This window comes from Bombus fervidus, unplaced genomic scaffold (genome assembly GCF_041682495.2).
Source record: "Bombus fervidus isolate BK054 unplaced genomic scaffold, iyBomFerv1 scaffold0030, whole genome shotgun sequence".
NCBI lineage: Eukaryota > Metazoa > Arthropoda > Insecta > Hymenoptera > Apidae > Bombus > Bombus fervidus.
Window position 1 is genome coordinate 25,911 of NW_027212593.1, and position 16,670 is coordinate 42,580.

Below are 16,670 nucleotides of genomic sequence, written 5' to 3' on the forward strand. Positions count from 1 at the left end.
GTAACTCCTTAAATAAAATATCAATTATTATGTATGCATATTGTGGACATACCGATTCAATTTAAATAGTATTGTACTCCTAGGTGGCGTTAGCACCAAGTGATGGAATTTTATAAAAACACCGCTCTTGTAAAGTAATTTTTATGATAAAACACTAATGAATGCATCAGTCTCCACGTAGAGAATAATGCATCGATTGATATAATATACATACATATGTATATATTCATAATTTCTTTCAATGGTAGCTTATGTTACACAAAATATATAACTTTATATTATATTCCTCACTAACATCATGGCATTTTGTTGCGTTATATTAAATATTTAATCAGCACTTTGAAACATGATAATAAAACGTGGTAAAGATGATAATTTCATTTTATAATATTAAGATATTTTAGCAGCATAACATTTCAGGTTGTACAATACAAACTTGTGCAGTGCTACCACTATAATAATAAATAAAATTATTTACGTTTTACATTAATGTATATTTTATTTATTTGTTAGAATAGTTCTTTTAATTTTTTCAACATTCTTAAGTTAATCTTTATAACTTATATTTTTTCTTGCATTCTAGAATTGAGAAAGATGTTATGAAAAATTCTGTTATTTATAATCAATGTAGAGCCATGTAGTTTTAGCTTAAATAGTTTTTCCATTAAAACAAAAGATATGATTAACACGCAATCATCCATTTACATACTTTGCATATACATTTACCGTTAACAATACAGATGAAATGAAATTTGAACATCGATTACGCCATCTAGATGTATTTTAGATACGAGTATTAGAGTTCGCTTTTCTCTTATTCTCCCCTCCTTTCCATCCATTTCCTTATCTGAATCAGCTGATTATTGTTTTCGTATTTTCAACGAATCTGCCCGTTAAACAAAATTTATTTTTTATAACCGCAGCTACGCCTACGTAGCTCTTGCTCTTTCAAACTTTCAACCCTTAGAGCGTACCAATGGTTTTGTATGGGAATGTGGTACGCCAGGTGCAGGTCCGAAGTGTTTAGCTGCTTCACGAGCTTTCCGACGACCTTGCACAAAAACAGTTTGTTTTCCGGTAGGTGTACGTAATGCTAATTTATCGAATGTGATTACTTCACCTCCAGCTTTTAATATACGTGCTCTAGCTCTTTCAGTAACACGTAGAGCACATACCTATAAAAAATTATGAAATTATACATTAATAATTTTTCCAACCAAATACAAAATAACATTTTATTTATACAAACTCAAAATTAAATTCTGATAATTATTTCTATTGCTTACTATAAGTCTAGGAATTTCAAAAATCCTAGCATCATCTGTCACTGTACCAACAATTACTGCAATTGCATGTCTTCGTTCAGGTTTCTTCATAAACCTGACAATACGTGCAAGAGATATGGGAGGACGGTGTATTTTACTCATAAAAAGTCTCTTAAGAACAATCTTATTAAACTTAGAATTTGTACGTCTTGCTAGGAAACGGTAAAGCTATAACAAAAATAAAACCATATACTTCTATATTTTTATTGTATAAAAAAATACTTTGATAAAAAATCACAATAATGTTTTACCAGTTTCATTGCGAAATTATAAAAAAAAAAAAAAAAAATACAAATTTTGCATTAAAACGCAATAATGTATCATTTCCTAATAAGAAATATAAACTTTTATAAACTTTCTGAGTAGCATTGTGTCAGCTAATATAATCGTCTTCTACATAAAGAAAAAACACGGAATAGGAAAGTTGACTAAATTTTTCTAGCGAACGTTCAAATTGGATCAGACCATAATACAAACCACTGACACGGAGTGCGGTTCGCAAAAGAAATTTATCTGTTTCAAAACTCACGTGTTTATGACAACAATATAGTATTACATCAATTGTAATACGCAATTAATTTTCAACACAAGTTACAAGAGTAGCGTTAGTTTGTAAATAAAATACAAAATACAACTGGTACAAAATTAAAGAGGTAATAAGAAATATATATATTTAGAAATGCATGTAAAACACTTACTTTGACGAGAAGTCGTAAGTAGACATCTTGCGACTTAGGTTCTGTGCGCCGAACTTTCCTATCGTGTTTGTGGTTTATATCGATACCCTGTAAAGAAAATAATTTTTGTTAACTTACTTTAATATTTTTCAAATTTAACAAAGAATTTTATTTATATCGATTAACACAAATAAATCAAAACTCTATTGATTTTATAAATATAACAACGCCACTGCGCCACCCTACCATGTTGATACACCGGAAAAGAAACAGACGAGCTTATAGACAGATCAGATAGACCCGTGGAAACGGATGTCCAAGGGGGCGCTGTTAGACAATGGAAAATTGGCACGATGAATACTATGTAAAAACTATGGAGTGAACAACTTAATGTACAAATTTATATTAATTTTTCATCCAAATGAAAGTGGAAATAAACTAATTTAAAATAAATAAAGAAATAATGATCTGTTTGTGTGTACGTGCAGGGTAATCGTTATAGTAATATATCTGTATCCTTTTTATGAGAGATCTTGCGAAACCTTTTCGAGCCTTCTTTGCCGTTTCTTTAGCTATTCTAGTTTCTTCAATAATTTTTAATCGTTTTATTTCTTCTGGACTTCTTTCCGATACACCTAAAGAAAACCTACACGTGTGCGTTTATTTTAATAACTTCTATTTCAACAATGCTAATTTTTAATGGCTATTTGTTTTACTAAAAATTATGTATCTTACATACTCATGTTCCTCGTTATTTTGTACTCGTTGCAATTCCATTGTTAATACTTTTAATAATTGTGGGCAGTCAGCATCAAATATAAGTTTTACCATTCGACCATTCTAGTAGGATTGCTTCTATTGTAGCTTTAAAATTTATGTTAATTATATATTAAACTTACGTGTATGAACATCCATGTTGGTTCACTTTTCCCTTGAAAACGTTCTAAGTTCGTGATATAATCGCACATTGCCTATATTTATAGCAATACACATTAATTATTTACTCAACATCTATAATTATTTACAATTATAAAATTAGCATGGCGTAACTCAACGTATCTCCTCCAATTTCCATTTTGATTTTTTTAAGGGTGCTTACCATCCCTGTGCAGGGTCCACTCCATTCTGAATATATATGTCGACCACTGAAACGTTCGGATTGTTTAATTTTTAATTGCTTATAACTTTTACGTTTAATAATTTTTGAAAAAAAGAGAATACGTATCTGAAATTTTTGCTTCCTAAATTCATCTACATAATCAGTGAAAAATGAAATATGTTCCATTAAAAAATGTATACATTTATATCTTTGTCCCTCTCAAATTTATGTTTTGTCATAATTATATACCATGTAAAATGTTCGTGTCTATAAGTTTTACTTCTATTTGCTAGATAATGACACAATTATGAAGTAACACGCAATATAGACATGCTAAAATTGCTCATATTGAGGTTGTCTGATAGAGGAACGAGTGGATGAATTTGTAATAGAAAATATATTGAAATAAGTATAGGTATAGGTATAAGTACAGGTATAGCGTATACTGATCCAGATCCTCACTCTTGCAGTGTTACAATACAATAGAAGAAGCTATGATAGTATATATTTATAGCAAAAAGGACATTATCATTAGCCTTGTAGCTCTAGCCGAAGGTTACAAGAAACAACAACAGAAATCTACTTCTAGCTCTTCTGTTTCTAGACCTTGTAAGCCAAAACAAAATTTATATTCAAGGGCACAATAACATGGACCTCTCCTTATTTCGAATTTTTTGTTTCACTAAATTCTATTCATAACAGCGATCTCCAGGTCACGGATATACAAAAGAAGAAGTGTAGAGTTTTTCTTGAAGTAATTACCTCAACAGCTTAATTAAAATTAGTGATATTAGTGATATATTAGTGATAATATAGAATAAAATAAAATGTATAGAAAAAAATATTTTTATTCATTTTTTGAAAATTATAGGCTTGATTAAATATAAAGTTTAAATTTGCTATTGTAACTCCTTAAATAAAATATCAATTATTATGTATGCATATTGTGGACATACCGATTCAATTTAAATAGTATTGTACTCCTAGGTGGCGTTAGCACCAAGTGATGGAATTTTATAAAAACACCGCTCTTGTAAAGTAATTTTTATGATAAAACACTAATGAATGCATCAGTCTCCACGTAGAGAATAATGCATCGATTGATATAATATACATACATATGTATATATTCATAATTTCTTTCAATGGTAGCTTATGTTACACAAAATATATAACTTTATATTATATTCCTCACTAACATCATGGCATTTTGTTGCGTTATATTAAATATTTAATCAGCACTTTGAAACATGATAATAAAACGTGGTAAAGATGATAATTTCATTTTATAATATTAAGATATTTTAGCAGCATAACATTTCAGGTTGTACAATACAAACTTGTGCAGTGCTACCACTATAATAATAAATAAAATTATTTACGTTTTACATTAATGTATATTTTATTTATTTGTTAGAATAGTTCTTTTAATTTTTTCAACATTCTTAAGTTAATCTTTATAACTTATATTTTTTCTTGCATTCTAGAATTGAGAAAGATGTTATGAAAAATTCTGTTATTTATAATCAATGTAGAGCCATGTAGTTTTAGCTTAAATAGTTTTTCCATTAAAACAAAAGATATGATTAACACGCAATCATCCATTTACATACTTTGCATATACATTTACCGTTAACAATACAGATGAAATGAAATTTGAACATCGATTACGCCATCTAGATGTATTTTAGATACGAGTATTAGAGTTCGCTTTTCTCTTATTCTCCCCTCCTTTCCATCCATTTCCTTATCTGAATCAGCTGATTATTGTTTTCGTATTTTCAACGAATCTGCCCGTTAAACAAAATTTATTTTTTATAACCGCAGCTACGCCTACGTAGCTCTTGCTCTTTCAAACTTTCAACCCTTAGAGCGTACCAATGGTTTTGTATGGGAATGTGGTACGCCAGGTGCAGGTCCGAAGTGTTTAGCTGCTTCACGAGCTTTCCGACGACCTTGCACAAAAACAGTTTGTTTTCCGGTAGGTGTACGTAATGCTAATTTATCGAATGTGATTACTTCACCTCCAGCTTTTAATATACGTGCTCTAGCTCTTTCAGTAACACGTAGAGCACATACCTATAAAAAATTATGAAATTATACATTAATAATTTTTCCAACCAAATACAAAATAACATTTTATTTATACAAACTCAAAATTAAATTCTGATAATTATTTCTATTGCTTACTATAAGTCTAGGAATTTCAAAAATCCTAGCATCATCTGTCACTGTACCAACAATTACTGCAATTGCATGTCTTCGTTCAGGTTTCTTCATAAACCTGACAATACGTGCAAGAGATATGGGAGGACGGTGTATTTTACTCATAAAAAGTCTCTTAAGAACAATCTTATTAAACTTAGAATTTGTACGTCTTGCTAGGAAACGGTAAAGCTATAACAAAAATAAAACCATATACTTCTATATTTTTATTGTATAAAAAAATACTTTGATAAAAAATCACAATAATGTTTTACCAGTTTCATTGCGAAATTATAAAAAAAAAAAAAAAAAATACAAATTTTGCATTAAAACGCAATAATGTATCATTTCCTAATAAGAAATATAAACTTTTATAAACTTTCTGAGTAGCATTGTGTCAGCTAATATAATCGTCTTCTACATAAAGAAAAAACACGGAATAGGAAAGTTGACTAAATTTTTCTAGCGAACGTTCAAATTGGATCAGACCATAATACAAACCACTGACACGGAGTGCGGTTCGCAAAAGAAATTTATCTGTTTCAAAACTCACGTGTTTATGACAACAATATAGTATTACATCAATTGTAATACGCAATTAATTTTCAACACAAGTTACAAGAGTAGCGTTAGTTTGTAAATAAAATACAAAATACAACTGGTACAAAATTAAAGAGGTAATAAGAAATATATATATTTAGAAATGCATGTAAAACACTTACTTTGACGAGAAGTCGTAAGTAGACATCTTGCGACTTAGGTTCTGTGCGCCGAACTTTCCTATCGTGTTTGTGGTTTATATCGATACCCTGTAAAGAAAATAATTTTTGTTAACTTACTTTAATATTTTTCAAATTTAACAAAGAATTTTATTTATATCGATTAACACAAATAAATCAAAACTCTATTGATTTTATAAATATAACAACGCCACTGCGCCACCCTACCATGTTGATACACCGGAAAAGAAACAGACGAGCTTATAGACAGATCAGATAGACCCGTGGAAACGGATGTCCAAGGGGGCGCTGTTAGACAATGGAAAATTGGCACGATGAATACTATGTAAAAACTATGGAGTGAACAACTTAATGTACAAATTTATATTAATTTTTCATCCAAATGAAAGTGGAAATAAACTAATTTAAAATAAATAAAGAAATAATGATCTGTTTGTGTGTACGTGCAGGGTAATCGTTATAGTAATATATCTGTATCCTTTTTATGAGAGATCTTGCGAAACCTTTTCGAGCCTTCTTTGCCGTTTCTTTAGCTATTCTAGTTTCTTCAATAATTTTTAATCGTTTTATTTCTTCTGGACTTCTTTCCGATACACCTAAAGAAAACCTACACGTGTGCGTTTATTTTAATAACTTCTATTTCAACAATGCTAATTTTTAATGGCTATTTGTTTTACTAAAAATTATGTATCTTACATACTCATGTTCCTCGTTATTTTGTACTCGTTGCAATTCCATTGTTAATACTTTTAATAATTGTGGGCAGTCAGCATCAAATATAAGTTTTACCATTCGACCATTCTAGTAGGATTGCTTCTATTGTAGCTTTAAAATTTATGTTAATTATATATTAAACTTACGTGTATGAACATCCATGTTGGTTCACTTTTCCCTTGAAAACGTTCTAAGTTCGTGATATAATCGCACATTGCCTATATTTATAGCAATACACATTAATTATTTACTCAACATCTATAATTATTTACAATTATAAAATTAGCATGGCGTAACTCAACGTATCTCCTCCAATTTCCATTTTGATTTTTTTAAGGGTGCTTACCATCCCTGTGCAGGGTCCACTCCATTCTGAATATATATGTCGACCACTGAAACGTTCGGATTGTTTAATTTTTAATTGCTTATAACTTTTACGTTTAATAATTTTTGAAAAAAAGAGAATAAGTATCTGAAATTTTTGCTTCCTAAATTCATCTACATAATCAGTGAAAAATGAAATATGTTCCATTAAAAAATGTATACATTTATATCTTTGTCCCTCTCAAATTTATGTTTTGTCATAATTATATACCATGTAAAATGTTCGTGTCTATAAGTTTTACTTCTATTTGCTAGATAATGACACAATTATGAAGTAACACGCAATATAGACATGCTAAAATTGCTCATATTGAGGTTGTCTGATAGAGGAACGAGTGGATGAATTTGTAATAGAAAATATATTGAAATAAGTATAGGTATAGGTATAAGTACAGGTATAGCGTATACTGATCCAGATCCTCACTCTTGCAGTGTTACAATACAATAGAAGAAGCTATGATAGTATATATTTATAGCAAAAAGGACATTATCATTAGCCTTGTAGCTCTAGCCGAAGGTTACAAGAAACAACAACAGAAATCTACTTCTAGCTCTTCTGTTTCTAGACCTTGTAAGCCAAAACAAAATTTATATTCAAGGGCACAATAACATGGACCTCTCCTTATTTCGAATTTTTTGTTTCACTAAATTCTATTCATAACAGCGATCTCCAGGTCACGGATATACAAAAGAAGAAGTGTAGAGTTTTTCTTGAAGTAATTACCTCAACAGCTTAATTAAAATTAGTGATATTAGTGATATATTAGTGATAATATAGAATAAAATAAAATGTATAGAAAAAAATATTTTTATTCATTTTTTGAAAATTATAGGCTTGATTAAATATAAAGTTTAAATTTGCTATTGTAACTCCTTAAATAAAATATCAATTATTATGTATGCATATTGTGGACATACCGATTCAATTTAAATAGTATTGTACTCCTAGGTGGCGTTAGCACCAAGTGATGGAATTTTATAAAAACACCGCTCTTGTAAAGTAATTTTTATGATAAAACACTAATGAATGCATCAGTCTCCACGTAGAGAATAATGCATCGATTGATATAATATACATACATATGTATATATTCATAATTTCTTTCAATGGTAGCTTATGTTACACAAAATATATAACTTTATATTATATTCCTCACTAACATCATGGCATTTTGTTGCGTTATATTAAATATTTAATCAGCACTTTGAAACATGATAATAAAACGTGGTAAAGATGATAATTTCATTTTATAATATTAAGATATTTTAGCAGCATAACATTTCAGGTTGTACAATACAAACTTGTGCAGTGCTACCACTATAATAATAAATAAAATTATTTACGTTTTACATTAATGTATATTTTATTTATTTGTTAGAATAGTTCTTTTAATTTTTTCAACATTCTTAAGTTAATCTTTATAACTTATATTTTTTCTTGCATTCTAGAATTGAGAAAGATGTTATGAAAAATTCTGTTATTTATAATCAATGTAGAGCCATGTAGTTTTAGCTTAAATAGTTTTTCCATTAAAACAAAAGATATGATTAACACGCAATCATCCATTTACATACTTTGCATATACATTTACCGTTAACAATACAGATGAAATGAAATTTGAACATCGATTACGCCATCTAGATGTATTTTAGATACGAGTATTAGAGTTCGCTTTTCTCTTATTCTCCCCTCCTTTCCATCCATTTCCTTATCTGAATCAGCTGATTATTGTTTTCGTATTTTCAACGAATCTGCCCGTTAAACAAAATTTATTTTTTATAACCGCAGCTACGCCTACGTAGCTCTTGCTCTTTCAAACTTTCAACCCTTAGAGCGTACCAATGGTTTTGTATGGGAATGTGGTACGCCAGGTGCAGGTCCGAAGTGTTTAGCTGCTTCACGAGCTTTCCGACGACCTTGCACAAAAACAGTTTGTTTTCCGGTAGGTGTACGTAATGCTAATTTATCGAATGTGATTACTTCACCTCCAGCTTTTAATATACGTGCTCTAGCTCTTTCAGTAACACGTAGAGCACATACCTATAAAAAATTATGAAATTATACATTAATAATTTTTCCAACCAAATACAAAATAACATTTTATTTATACAAACTCAAAATTAAATTCTGATAATTATTTCTATTGCTTACTATAAGTCTAGGAATTTCAAAAATCCTAGCATCATCTGTCACTGTACCAACAATTACTGCAATTGCATGTCTTCGTTCAGGTTTCTTCATAAACCTGACAATACGTGCAAGAGATATGGGAGGACGGTGTATTTTACTCATAAAAAGTCTCTTAAGAACAATCTTATTAAACTTAGAATTTGTACGTCTTGCTAGGAAACGGTAAAGCTATAACAAAAATAAAACCATATACTTCTATATTTTTATTGTATAAAAAAATACTTTGATAAAAAATCACAATAATGTTTTACCAGTTTCATTGCGAAATTATAAAAAAAAAAAAAAAAAAATACAAATTTTGCATTAAAACGCAATAATGTATCATTTCCTAATAAGAAATATAAACTTTTATAAACTTTCTGAGTAGCATTGTGTCAGCTAATATAATCGTCTTCTACATAAAGAAAAAACACGGAATAGGAAAGTTGACTAAATTTTTCTAGCGAACGTTCAAATTGGATCAGACCATAATACAAACCACTGACACGGAGTGCGGTTCGCAAAAGAAATTTATCTGTTTCAAAACTCACGTGTTTATGACAACAATATAGTATTACATCAATTGTAATACGCAATTAATTTTCAACACAAGTTACAAGAGTAGCGTTAGTTTGTAAATAAAATACAAAATACAACTGGTACAAAATTAAAGAGGTAATAAGAAATATATATATTTAGAAATGCATGTAAAACACTTACTTTGACGAGAAGTCGTAAGTAGACATCTTGCGACTTAGGTTCTGTGCGCCGAACTTTCCTATCGTGTTTGTGGTTTATATCGATACCCTGTAAAGAAAATAATTTTTGTTAACTTACTTTAATATTTTTCAAATTTAACAAAGAATTTTATTTATATCGATTAACACAAATAAATCAAAACTCTATTGATTTTATAAATATAACAACGCCACTGCGCCACCCTACCATGTTGATACACCGGAAAAGAAACAGACGAGCTTATAGACAGATCAGATAGACCCGTGGAAACGGATGTCCAAGGGGGCGCTGTTAGACAATGGAAAATTGGCACGATGAATACTATGTAAAAACTATGGAGTGAACAACTTAATGTACAAATTTATATTAATTTTTCATCCAAATGAAAGTGGAAATAAACTAATTTAAAATAAATAAAGAAATAATGATCTGTTTGTGTGTACGTGCAGGGTAATCGTTATAGTAATATATCTGTATCCTTTTTATGAGAGATCTTGCGAAACCTTTTCGAGCCTTCTTTGCCGTTTCTTTAGCTATTCTAGTTTCTTCAATAATTTTTAATCGTTTTATTTCTTCTGGACTTCTTTCCGATACACCTAAAGAAAACCTACACGTGTGCGTTTATTTTAATAACTTCTATTTCAACAATGCTAATTTTTAATGGCTATTTGTTTTACTAAAAATTATGTATCTTACATACTCATGTTCCTCGTTATTTTGTACTCGTTGCAATTCCATTGTTAATACTTTTAATAATTGTGGGCAGTCAGCATCAAATATAAGTTTTACCATTCGACCATTCTAGTAGGATTGCTTCTATTGTAGCTTTAAAATTTATGTTAATTATATATTAAACTTACGTGTATGAACATCCATGTTGGTTCACTTTTCCCTTGAAAACGTTCTAAGTTCGTGATATAATCGCACATTGCCTATATTTATAGCAATACACATTAATTATTTACTCAACATCTATAATTATTTACAATTATAAAATTAGCATGGCGTAACTCAACGTATCTCCTCCAATTTCCATTTTGATTTTTTTAAGGGTGCTTACCATCCCTGTGCAGGGTCCACTCCATTCTGAATATATATGTCGACCACTGAAACGTTCGGATTGTTTAATTTTTAATTGCTTATAACTTTTACGTTTAATAATTTTTGAAAAAAAGAGAATAAGTATCTGAAATTTTTGCTTCCTAAATTCATCTACATAATCAGTGAAAAATGAAATATGTTCCATTAAAAAATGTATACATTTATATCTTTGTCCCTCTCAAATTTATGTTTTGTCATAATTATATACCATGTAAAATGTTCGTGTCTATAAGTTTTACTTCTATTTGCTAGATAATGACACAATTATGAAGTAACACGCAATATAGACATGCTAAAATTGCTCATATTGAGGTTGTCTGATAGAGGAACGAGTGGATGAATTTGTAATAGAAAATATATTGAAATAAGTATAGGTATAGGTATAAGTACAGGTATAGCGTATACTGATCCAGATCCTCACTCTTGCAGTGTTACAATACAATAGAAGAAGCTATGATAGTATATATTTATAGCAAAAAGGACATTATCATTAGCCTTGTAGCTCTAGCCGAAGGTTACAAGAAACAACAACAGAAATCTACTTCTAGCTCTTCTGTTTCTAGACCTTGTAAGCCAAAACAAAATTTATATTCAAGGGCACAATAACATGGACCTCTCCTTATTTCGAATTTTTTGTTTCACTAAATTCTATTCATAACAGCGATCTCCAGGTCACGGATATACAAAAGAAGAAGTGTAGAGTTTTTCTTGAAGTAATTACCTCAACAGCTTAATTAAAATTAGTGATATTAGTGATATATTAGTGATAATATAGAATAAAATAAAATGTATAGAAAAAAATATTTTTATTCATTTTTTGAAAATTATAGGCTTGATTAAATATAAAGTTTAAATTTGCTATTGTAACTCCTTAAATAAAATATCAATTATTATGTATGCATATTGTGGACATACCGATTCAATTTAAATAGTATTGTACTCCTAGGTGGCGTTAGCACCAAGTGATGGAATTTTATAAAAACACCGCTCTTGTAAAGTAATTTTTATGATAAAACACTAATGAATGCATCAGTCTCCACGTAGAGAATAATGCATCGATTGATATAATATACATACATATGTATATATTCATAATTTCTTTCAATGGTAGCTTATGTTACACAAAATATATAACTTTATATTATATTCCTCACTAACATCATGGCATTTTGTTGCGTTATATTAAATATTTAATCAGCACTTTGAAACATGATAATAAAACGTGGTAAAGATGATAATTTCATTTTATAATATTAAGATATTTTAGCAGCATAACATTTCAGGTTGTACAATACAAACTTGTGCAGTGCTACCACTATAATAATAAATAAAATTATTTACGTTTTACATTAATGTATATTTTATTTATTTGTTAGAATAGTTCTTTTAATTTTTTCAACATTCTTAAGTTAATCTTTATAACTTATATTTTTTCTTGCATTCTAGAATTGAGAAAGATGTTATGAAAAATTCTGTTATTTATAATCAATGTAGAGCCATGTAGTTTTAGCTTAAATAGTTTTTCCATTAAAACAAAAGATATGATTAACACGCAATCATCCATTTACATACTTTGCATATACATTTACCGTTAACAATACAGATGAAATGAAATTTGAACATCGATTACGCCATCTAGATGTATTTTAGATACGAGTATTAGAGTTCGCTTTTCTCTTATTCTCCCCTCCTTTCCATCCATTTCCTTATCTGAATCAGCTGATTATTGTTTTCGTATTTTCAACGAATCTGCCCGTTAAACAAAATTTATTTTTTATAACCGCAGCTACGCCTACGTAGCTCTTGCTCTTTCAAACTTTCAACCCTTAGAGCGTACCAATGGTTTTGTATGGGAATGTGGTACGCCAGGTGCAGGTCCGAAGTGTTTAGCTGCTTCACGAGCTTTCCGACGACCTTGCACAAAAACAGTTTGTTTTCCGGTAGGTGTACGTAATGCTAATTTATCGAATGTGATTACTTCACCTCCAGCTTTTAATATACGTGCTCTAGCTCTTTCAGTAACACGTAGAGCACATACCTATAAAAAATTATGAAATTATACATTAATAATTTTTCCAACCAAATACAAAATAACATTTTATTTATACAAACTCAAAATTAAATTCTGATAATTATTTCTATTGCTTACTATAAGTCTAGGAATTTCAAAAATCCTAGCATCATCTGTCACTGTACCAACAATTACTGCAATTGCATGTCTTCGTTCAGGTTTCTTCATAAACCTGACAATACGTGCAAGAGATATGGGAGGACGGTGTATTTTACTCATAAAAAGTCTCTTAAGAACAATCTTATTAAACTTAGAATTTGTACGTCTTGCTAGGAAACGGTAAAGCTATAACAAAAATAAAACCATATACTTCTATATTTTTATTGTATAAAAAAATACTTTGATAAAAAATCACAATAATGTTTTACCAGTTTCATTGCGAAATTATAAAAAAAAAAAAAAAAAAATACAAATTTTGCATTAAAACGCAATAATGTATCATTTCCTAATAAGAAATATAAACTTTTATAAACTTTCTGAGTAGCATTGTGTCAGCTAATATAATCGTCTTCTACATAAAGAAAAAACACGGAATAGGAAAGTTGACTAAATTTTTCTAGCGAACGTTCAAATTGGATCAGACCATAATACAAACCACTGACACGGAGTGCGGTTCGCAAAAGAAATTTATCTGTTTCAAAACTCACGTGTTTATGACAACAATATAGTATTACATCAATTGTAATACGCAATTAATTTTCAACACAAGTTACAAGAGTAGCGTTAGTTTGTAAATAAAATACAAAATACAACTGGTACAAAATTAAAGAGGTAATAAGAAATATATATATTTAGAAATGCATGTAAAACACTTACTTTGACGAGAAGTCGTAAGTAGACATCTTGCGACTTAGGTTCTGTGCGCCGAACTTTCCTATCGTGTTTGTGGTTTATATCGATACCCTGTAAAGAAAATAATTTTTGTTAACTTACTTTAATATTTTTCAAATTTAACAAAGAATTTTATTTATATCGATTAACACAAATAAATCAAAACTCTATTGATTTTATAAATATAACAACGCCACTGCGCCACCCTACCATGTTGATACACCGGAAAAGAAACAGACGAGCTTATAGACAGATCAGATAGACCCGTGGAAACGGATGTCCAAGGGGGCGCTGTTAGACAATGGAAAATTGGCACGATGAATACTATGTAAAAACTATGGAGTGAACAACTTAATGTACAAATTTATATTAATTTTTCATCCAAATGAAAGTGGAAATAAACTAATTTAAAATAAATAAAGAAATAATGATCTGTTTGTGTGTACGTGCAGGGTAATCGTTATAGTAATATATCTGTATCCTTTTTATGAGAGATCTTGCGAAACCTTTTCGAGCCTTCTTTGCCGTTTCTTTAGCTATTCTAGTTTCTTCAATAATTTTTAATCGTTTTATTTCTTCTGGACTTCTTTCCGATACACCTAAAGAAAACCTACACGTGTGCGTTTATTTTAATAACTTCTATTTCAACAATGCTAATTTTTAATGGCTATTTGTTTTACTAAAAATTATGTATCTTACATACTCATGTTCCTCGTTATTTTGTACTCGTTGCAATTCCATTGTTAATACTTTTAATAATTGTGGGCAGTCAGCATCAAATATAAGTTTTACCATTCGACCATTCTAGTAGGATTGCTTCTATTGTAGCTTTAAAATTTATGTTAATTATATATTAAACTTACGTGTATGAACATCCATGTTGGTTCACTTTTCCCTTGAAAACGTTCTAAGTTCGTGATATAATCGCACATTGCCTATATTTATAGCAATACACATTAATTATTTACTCAACATCTATAATTATTTACAATTATAAAATTAGCATGGCGTAACTCAACGTATCTCCTCCAATTTCCATTTTGATTTTTTTAAGGGTGCTTACCATCCCTGTGCAGGGTCCACTCCATTCTGAATATATATGTCGACCACTGAAACGTTCGGATTGTTTAATTTTTAATTGCTTATAACTTTTACGTTTAATAATTTTTGAAAAAAAGAGAATAAGTATCTGAAATTTTTGCTTCCTAAATTCATCTACATAATCAGTGAAAAATGAAATATGTTCCATTAAAAAATGTATACATTTATATCTTTGTCCCTCTCAAATTTATGTTTTGTCATAATTATATACCATGTAAAATGTTCGTGTCTATAAGTTTTACTTCTATTTGCTAGATAATGACACAATTATGAAGTAACACGCAATATAGACATGCTAAAATTGCTCATATTGAGGTTGTCTGATAGAGGAACGAGTGGATGAATTTGTAATAAAAAATATATTGAAATAAGTATAGGTATAGGTATAAGTACAGGTATAGCGTATACTGATCCAGATCCTCACTCTTGCAGTGTTACAATACAATAGAAGAAGCTATGATAGTATATATTTATAGCAAAAAGGACATTATCATTAGCCTTGTAGCTCTAGCCGAAGGTTACAAGAAACAACAACAGAAATCTACTTCTAGCTCTTCTGTTTCTAGACCTTGTAAGCCAAAACAAAATTTATATTCAAGGGCACAATAACATGGACCTCTCCTTATTTCGAATTTTTTGTTTCACTAAATTCTATTCATAACAGCGATCTCCAGGTCACGGATATACAAAAGAAAAAGTGTAGAGTTTTTCTTGAAGTAATTACCTCAACAGCTTAATTAAAATTAGTGATATTAGTGATATATTAGTGATAATATAGAATAAAATAAAATGTATAGAAAAAAATATTTTTATTCATTTTTTGAAAATTATAGGCTTGATTAAATATAAAGTTTAAATTTGCTATTGTAACTCCTTAAATAAAATATCAATTATTATGTATGCATATTGTGGACATACCGATTCAATTTAAATAGTATTGTACTCCTAGGTGGCGTTAGCACCAAGTGATGGAATTTTATAAAAACACCGCTCTTGTAAAGTAATTTTTATGATAAAACACTAATGAATGCATCAGTCTCCACGTAGAGAATAATGCATCGATTGATATAATATACATACATATGTATATATTCATAATTTCTTTCAATGGTAGCTTATGTTACACAAAATATATAACTTTATATTATATTCCTCACTAACATCATGGCATTTTGTTGCGTTATATTAAATATTTAATCAGCACTTTGAAACATGATAATAAAACGTGGTAAAGATGATAATTTCATTTTATAATATTAAGATATTTTAGCAGCATAACATTTCAGGTTGTACAATACAAACTTGTGCAGTGCTACCACTATAATAATAAATAAAATTATTTACGTTTTACATTAATGTATATTTTATTTATTTGTTAGAATAGTTCTTTTAATTTTTTCAACATTCTTAAGTTAATCTTTATAACTTATATTTTTTCTTGCATTCTAGAATTGAGAAAGATGTTATGAAAAATTCTGTTATTTATAATCAATGTAGAGCCATGTAGTTTTAGC

General features: G+C 29.3%; 4 protein-coding genes across 4 annotated transcripts; all 4 read right to left on the reverse strand.

Moving 5' to 3' along the window:
- Nucleotides 1–956: 956 nt before the first annotated feature.
- On the reverse strand, nucleotides 957–1,427 carry LOC139997119 (large ribosomal subunit protein eL18-like). The gene is made up of 2 exons (XM_072021563.1): nucleotides 1,287–1,427; nucleotides 957–1,175 (listed from the first exon to the last, which is right to left on the reverse strand). Exons 1-2 carry the CDS (start codon nucleotides 1,425–1,427, stop codon nucleotides 957–959), a joined length of 360 nt encoding a protein of 119 aa, XP_071877664.1.
- Nucleotides 1,428–4,961: 3,534 nt separating this feature from the next.
- LOC139997117 (large ribosomal subunit protein eL18-like) lies at nucleotides 4,962–5,432 on the reverse strand. Its single transcript, XM_072021561.1, has 2 exons — nucleotides 5,292–5,432; nucleotides 4,962–5,180 (listed from the first exon to the last, which is right to left on the reverse strand). Exons 1-2 carry the CDS (start codon nucleotides 5,430–5,432, stop codon nucleotides 4,962–4,964), a joined length of 360 nt encoding a protein of 119 aa, XP_071877662.1.
- Nucleotides 5,433–8,966: 3,534 nt separating this feature from the next.
- LOC139997114 (large ribosomal subunit protein eL18-like) lies at nucleotides 8,967–9,437 on the reverse strand. The gene is made up of 2 exons (XM_072021557.1): nucleotides 9,297–9,437; nucleotides 8,967–9,185 (listed from the first exon to the last, which is right to left on the reverse strand). The coding sequence occupies exons 1-2, from the start codon at nucleotides 9,435–9,437 to the stop codon at nucleotides 8,967–8,969; spliced, it is 360 nt and encodes a 119-aa protein (XP_071877658.1).
- Nucleotides 9,438–12,972: 3,535 nt separating this feature from the next.
- LOC139997115 (large ribosomal subunit protein eL18-like) lies at nucleotides 12,973–13,443 on the reverse strand. Its single transcript, XM_072021558.1, has 2 exons — nucleotides 13,303–13,443; nucleotides 12,973–13,191 (listed from the first exon to the last, which is right to left on the reverse strand). Exons 1-2 carry the CDS (start codon nucleotides 13,441–13,443, stop codon nucleotides 12,973–12,975), a joined length of 360 nt encoding a protein of 119 aa, XP_071877659.1.
- Nucleotides 13,444–16,670: the final 3,227 nt, after the last annotated feature.

Excerpts from the sequence above, each read along its gene's own strand:
- LOC139997115 (XM_072021558.1), bottom strand. The coding sequence starts at position 13,443 with ATGAGTAAAATACACCGTCCTCCCATATCTCTTGCACGTATTGTCAGG. Across the intron at positions 13,192-13,302 it reads TTGAAATTCCTAGACTTATA|GTATGTGCTCTACGTGTTAC; the intron begins GTAAGCAATAGA and ends AATTTTTTATAG.
- LOC139997117 (XM_072021561.1), bottom strand. The coding sequence starts at position 5,432 with ATGAGTAAAATACACCGTCCTCCCATATCTCTTGCACGTATTGTCAGG. Across the intron at positions 5,181-5,291 it reads TTGAAATTCCTAGACTTATA|GTATGTGCTCTACGTGTTAC; the intron begins GTAAGCAATAGA and ends AATTTTTTATAG.
- LOC139997114 (XM_072021557.1), bottom strand. The coding sequence starts at position 9,437 with ATGAGTAAAATACACCGTCCTCCCATATCTCTTGCACGTATTGTCAGG. Across the intron at positions 9,186-9,296 it reads TTGAAATTCCTAGACTTATA|GTATGTGCTCTACGTGTTAC; the intron begins GTAAGCAATAGA and ends AATTTTTTATAG.
- LOC139997119 (XM_072021563.1), bottom strand. The coding sequence starts at position 1,427 with ATGAGTAAAATACACCGTCCTCCCATATCTCTTGCACGTATTGTCAGG. Across the intron at positions 1,176-1,286 it reads TTGAAATTCCTAGACTTATA|GTATGTGCTCTACGTGTTAC; the intron begins GTAAGCAATAGA and ends AATTTTTTATAG.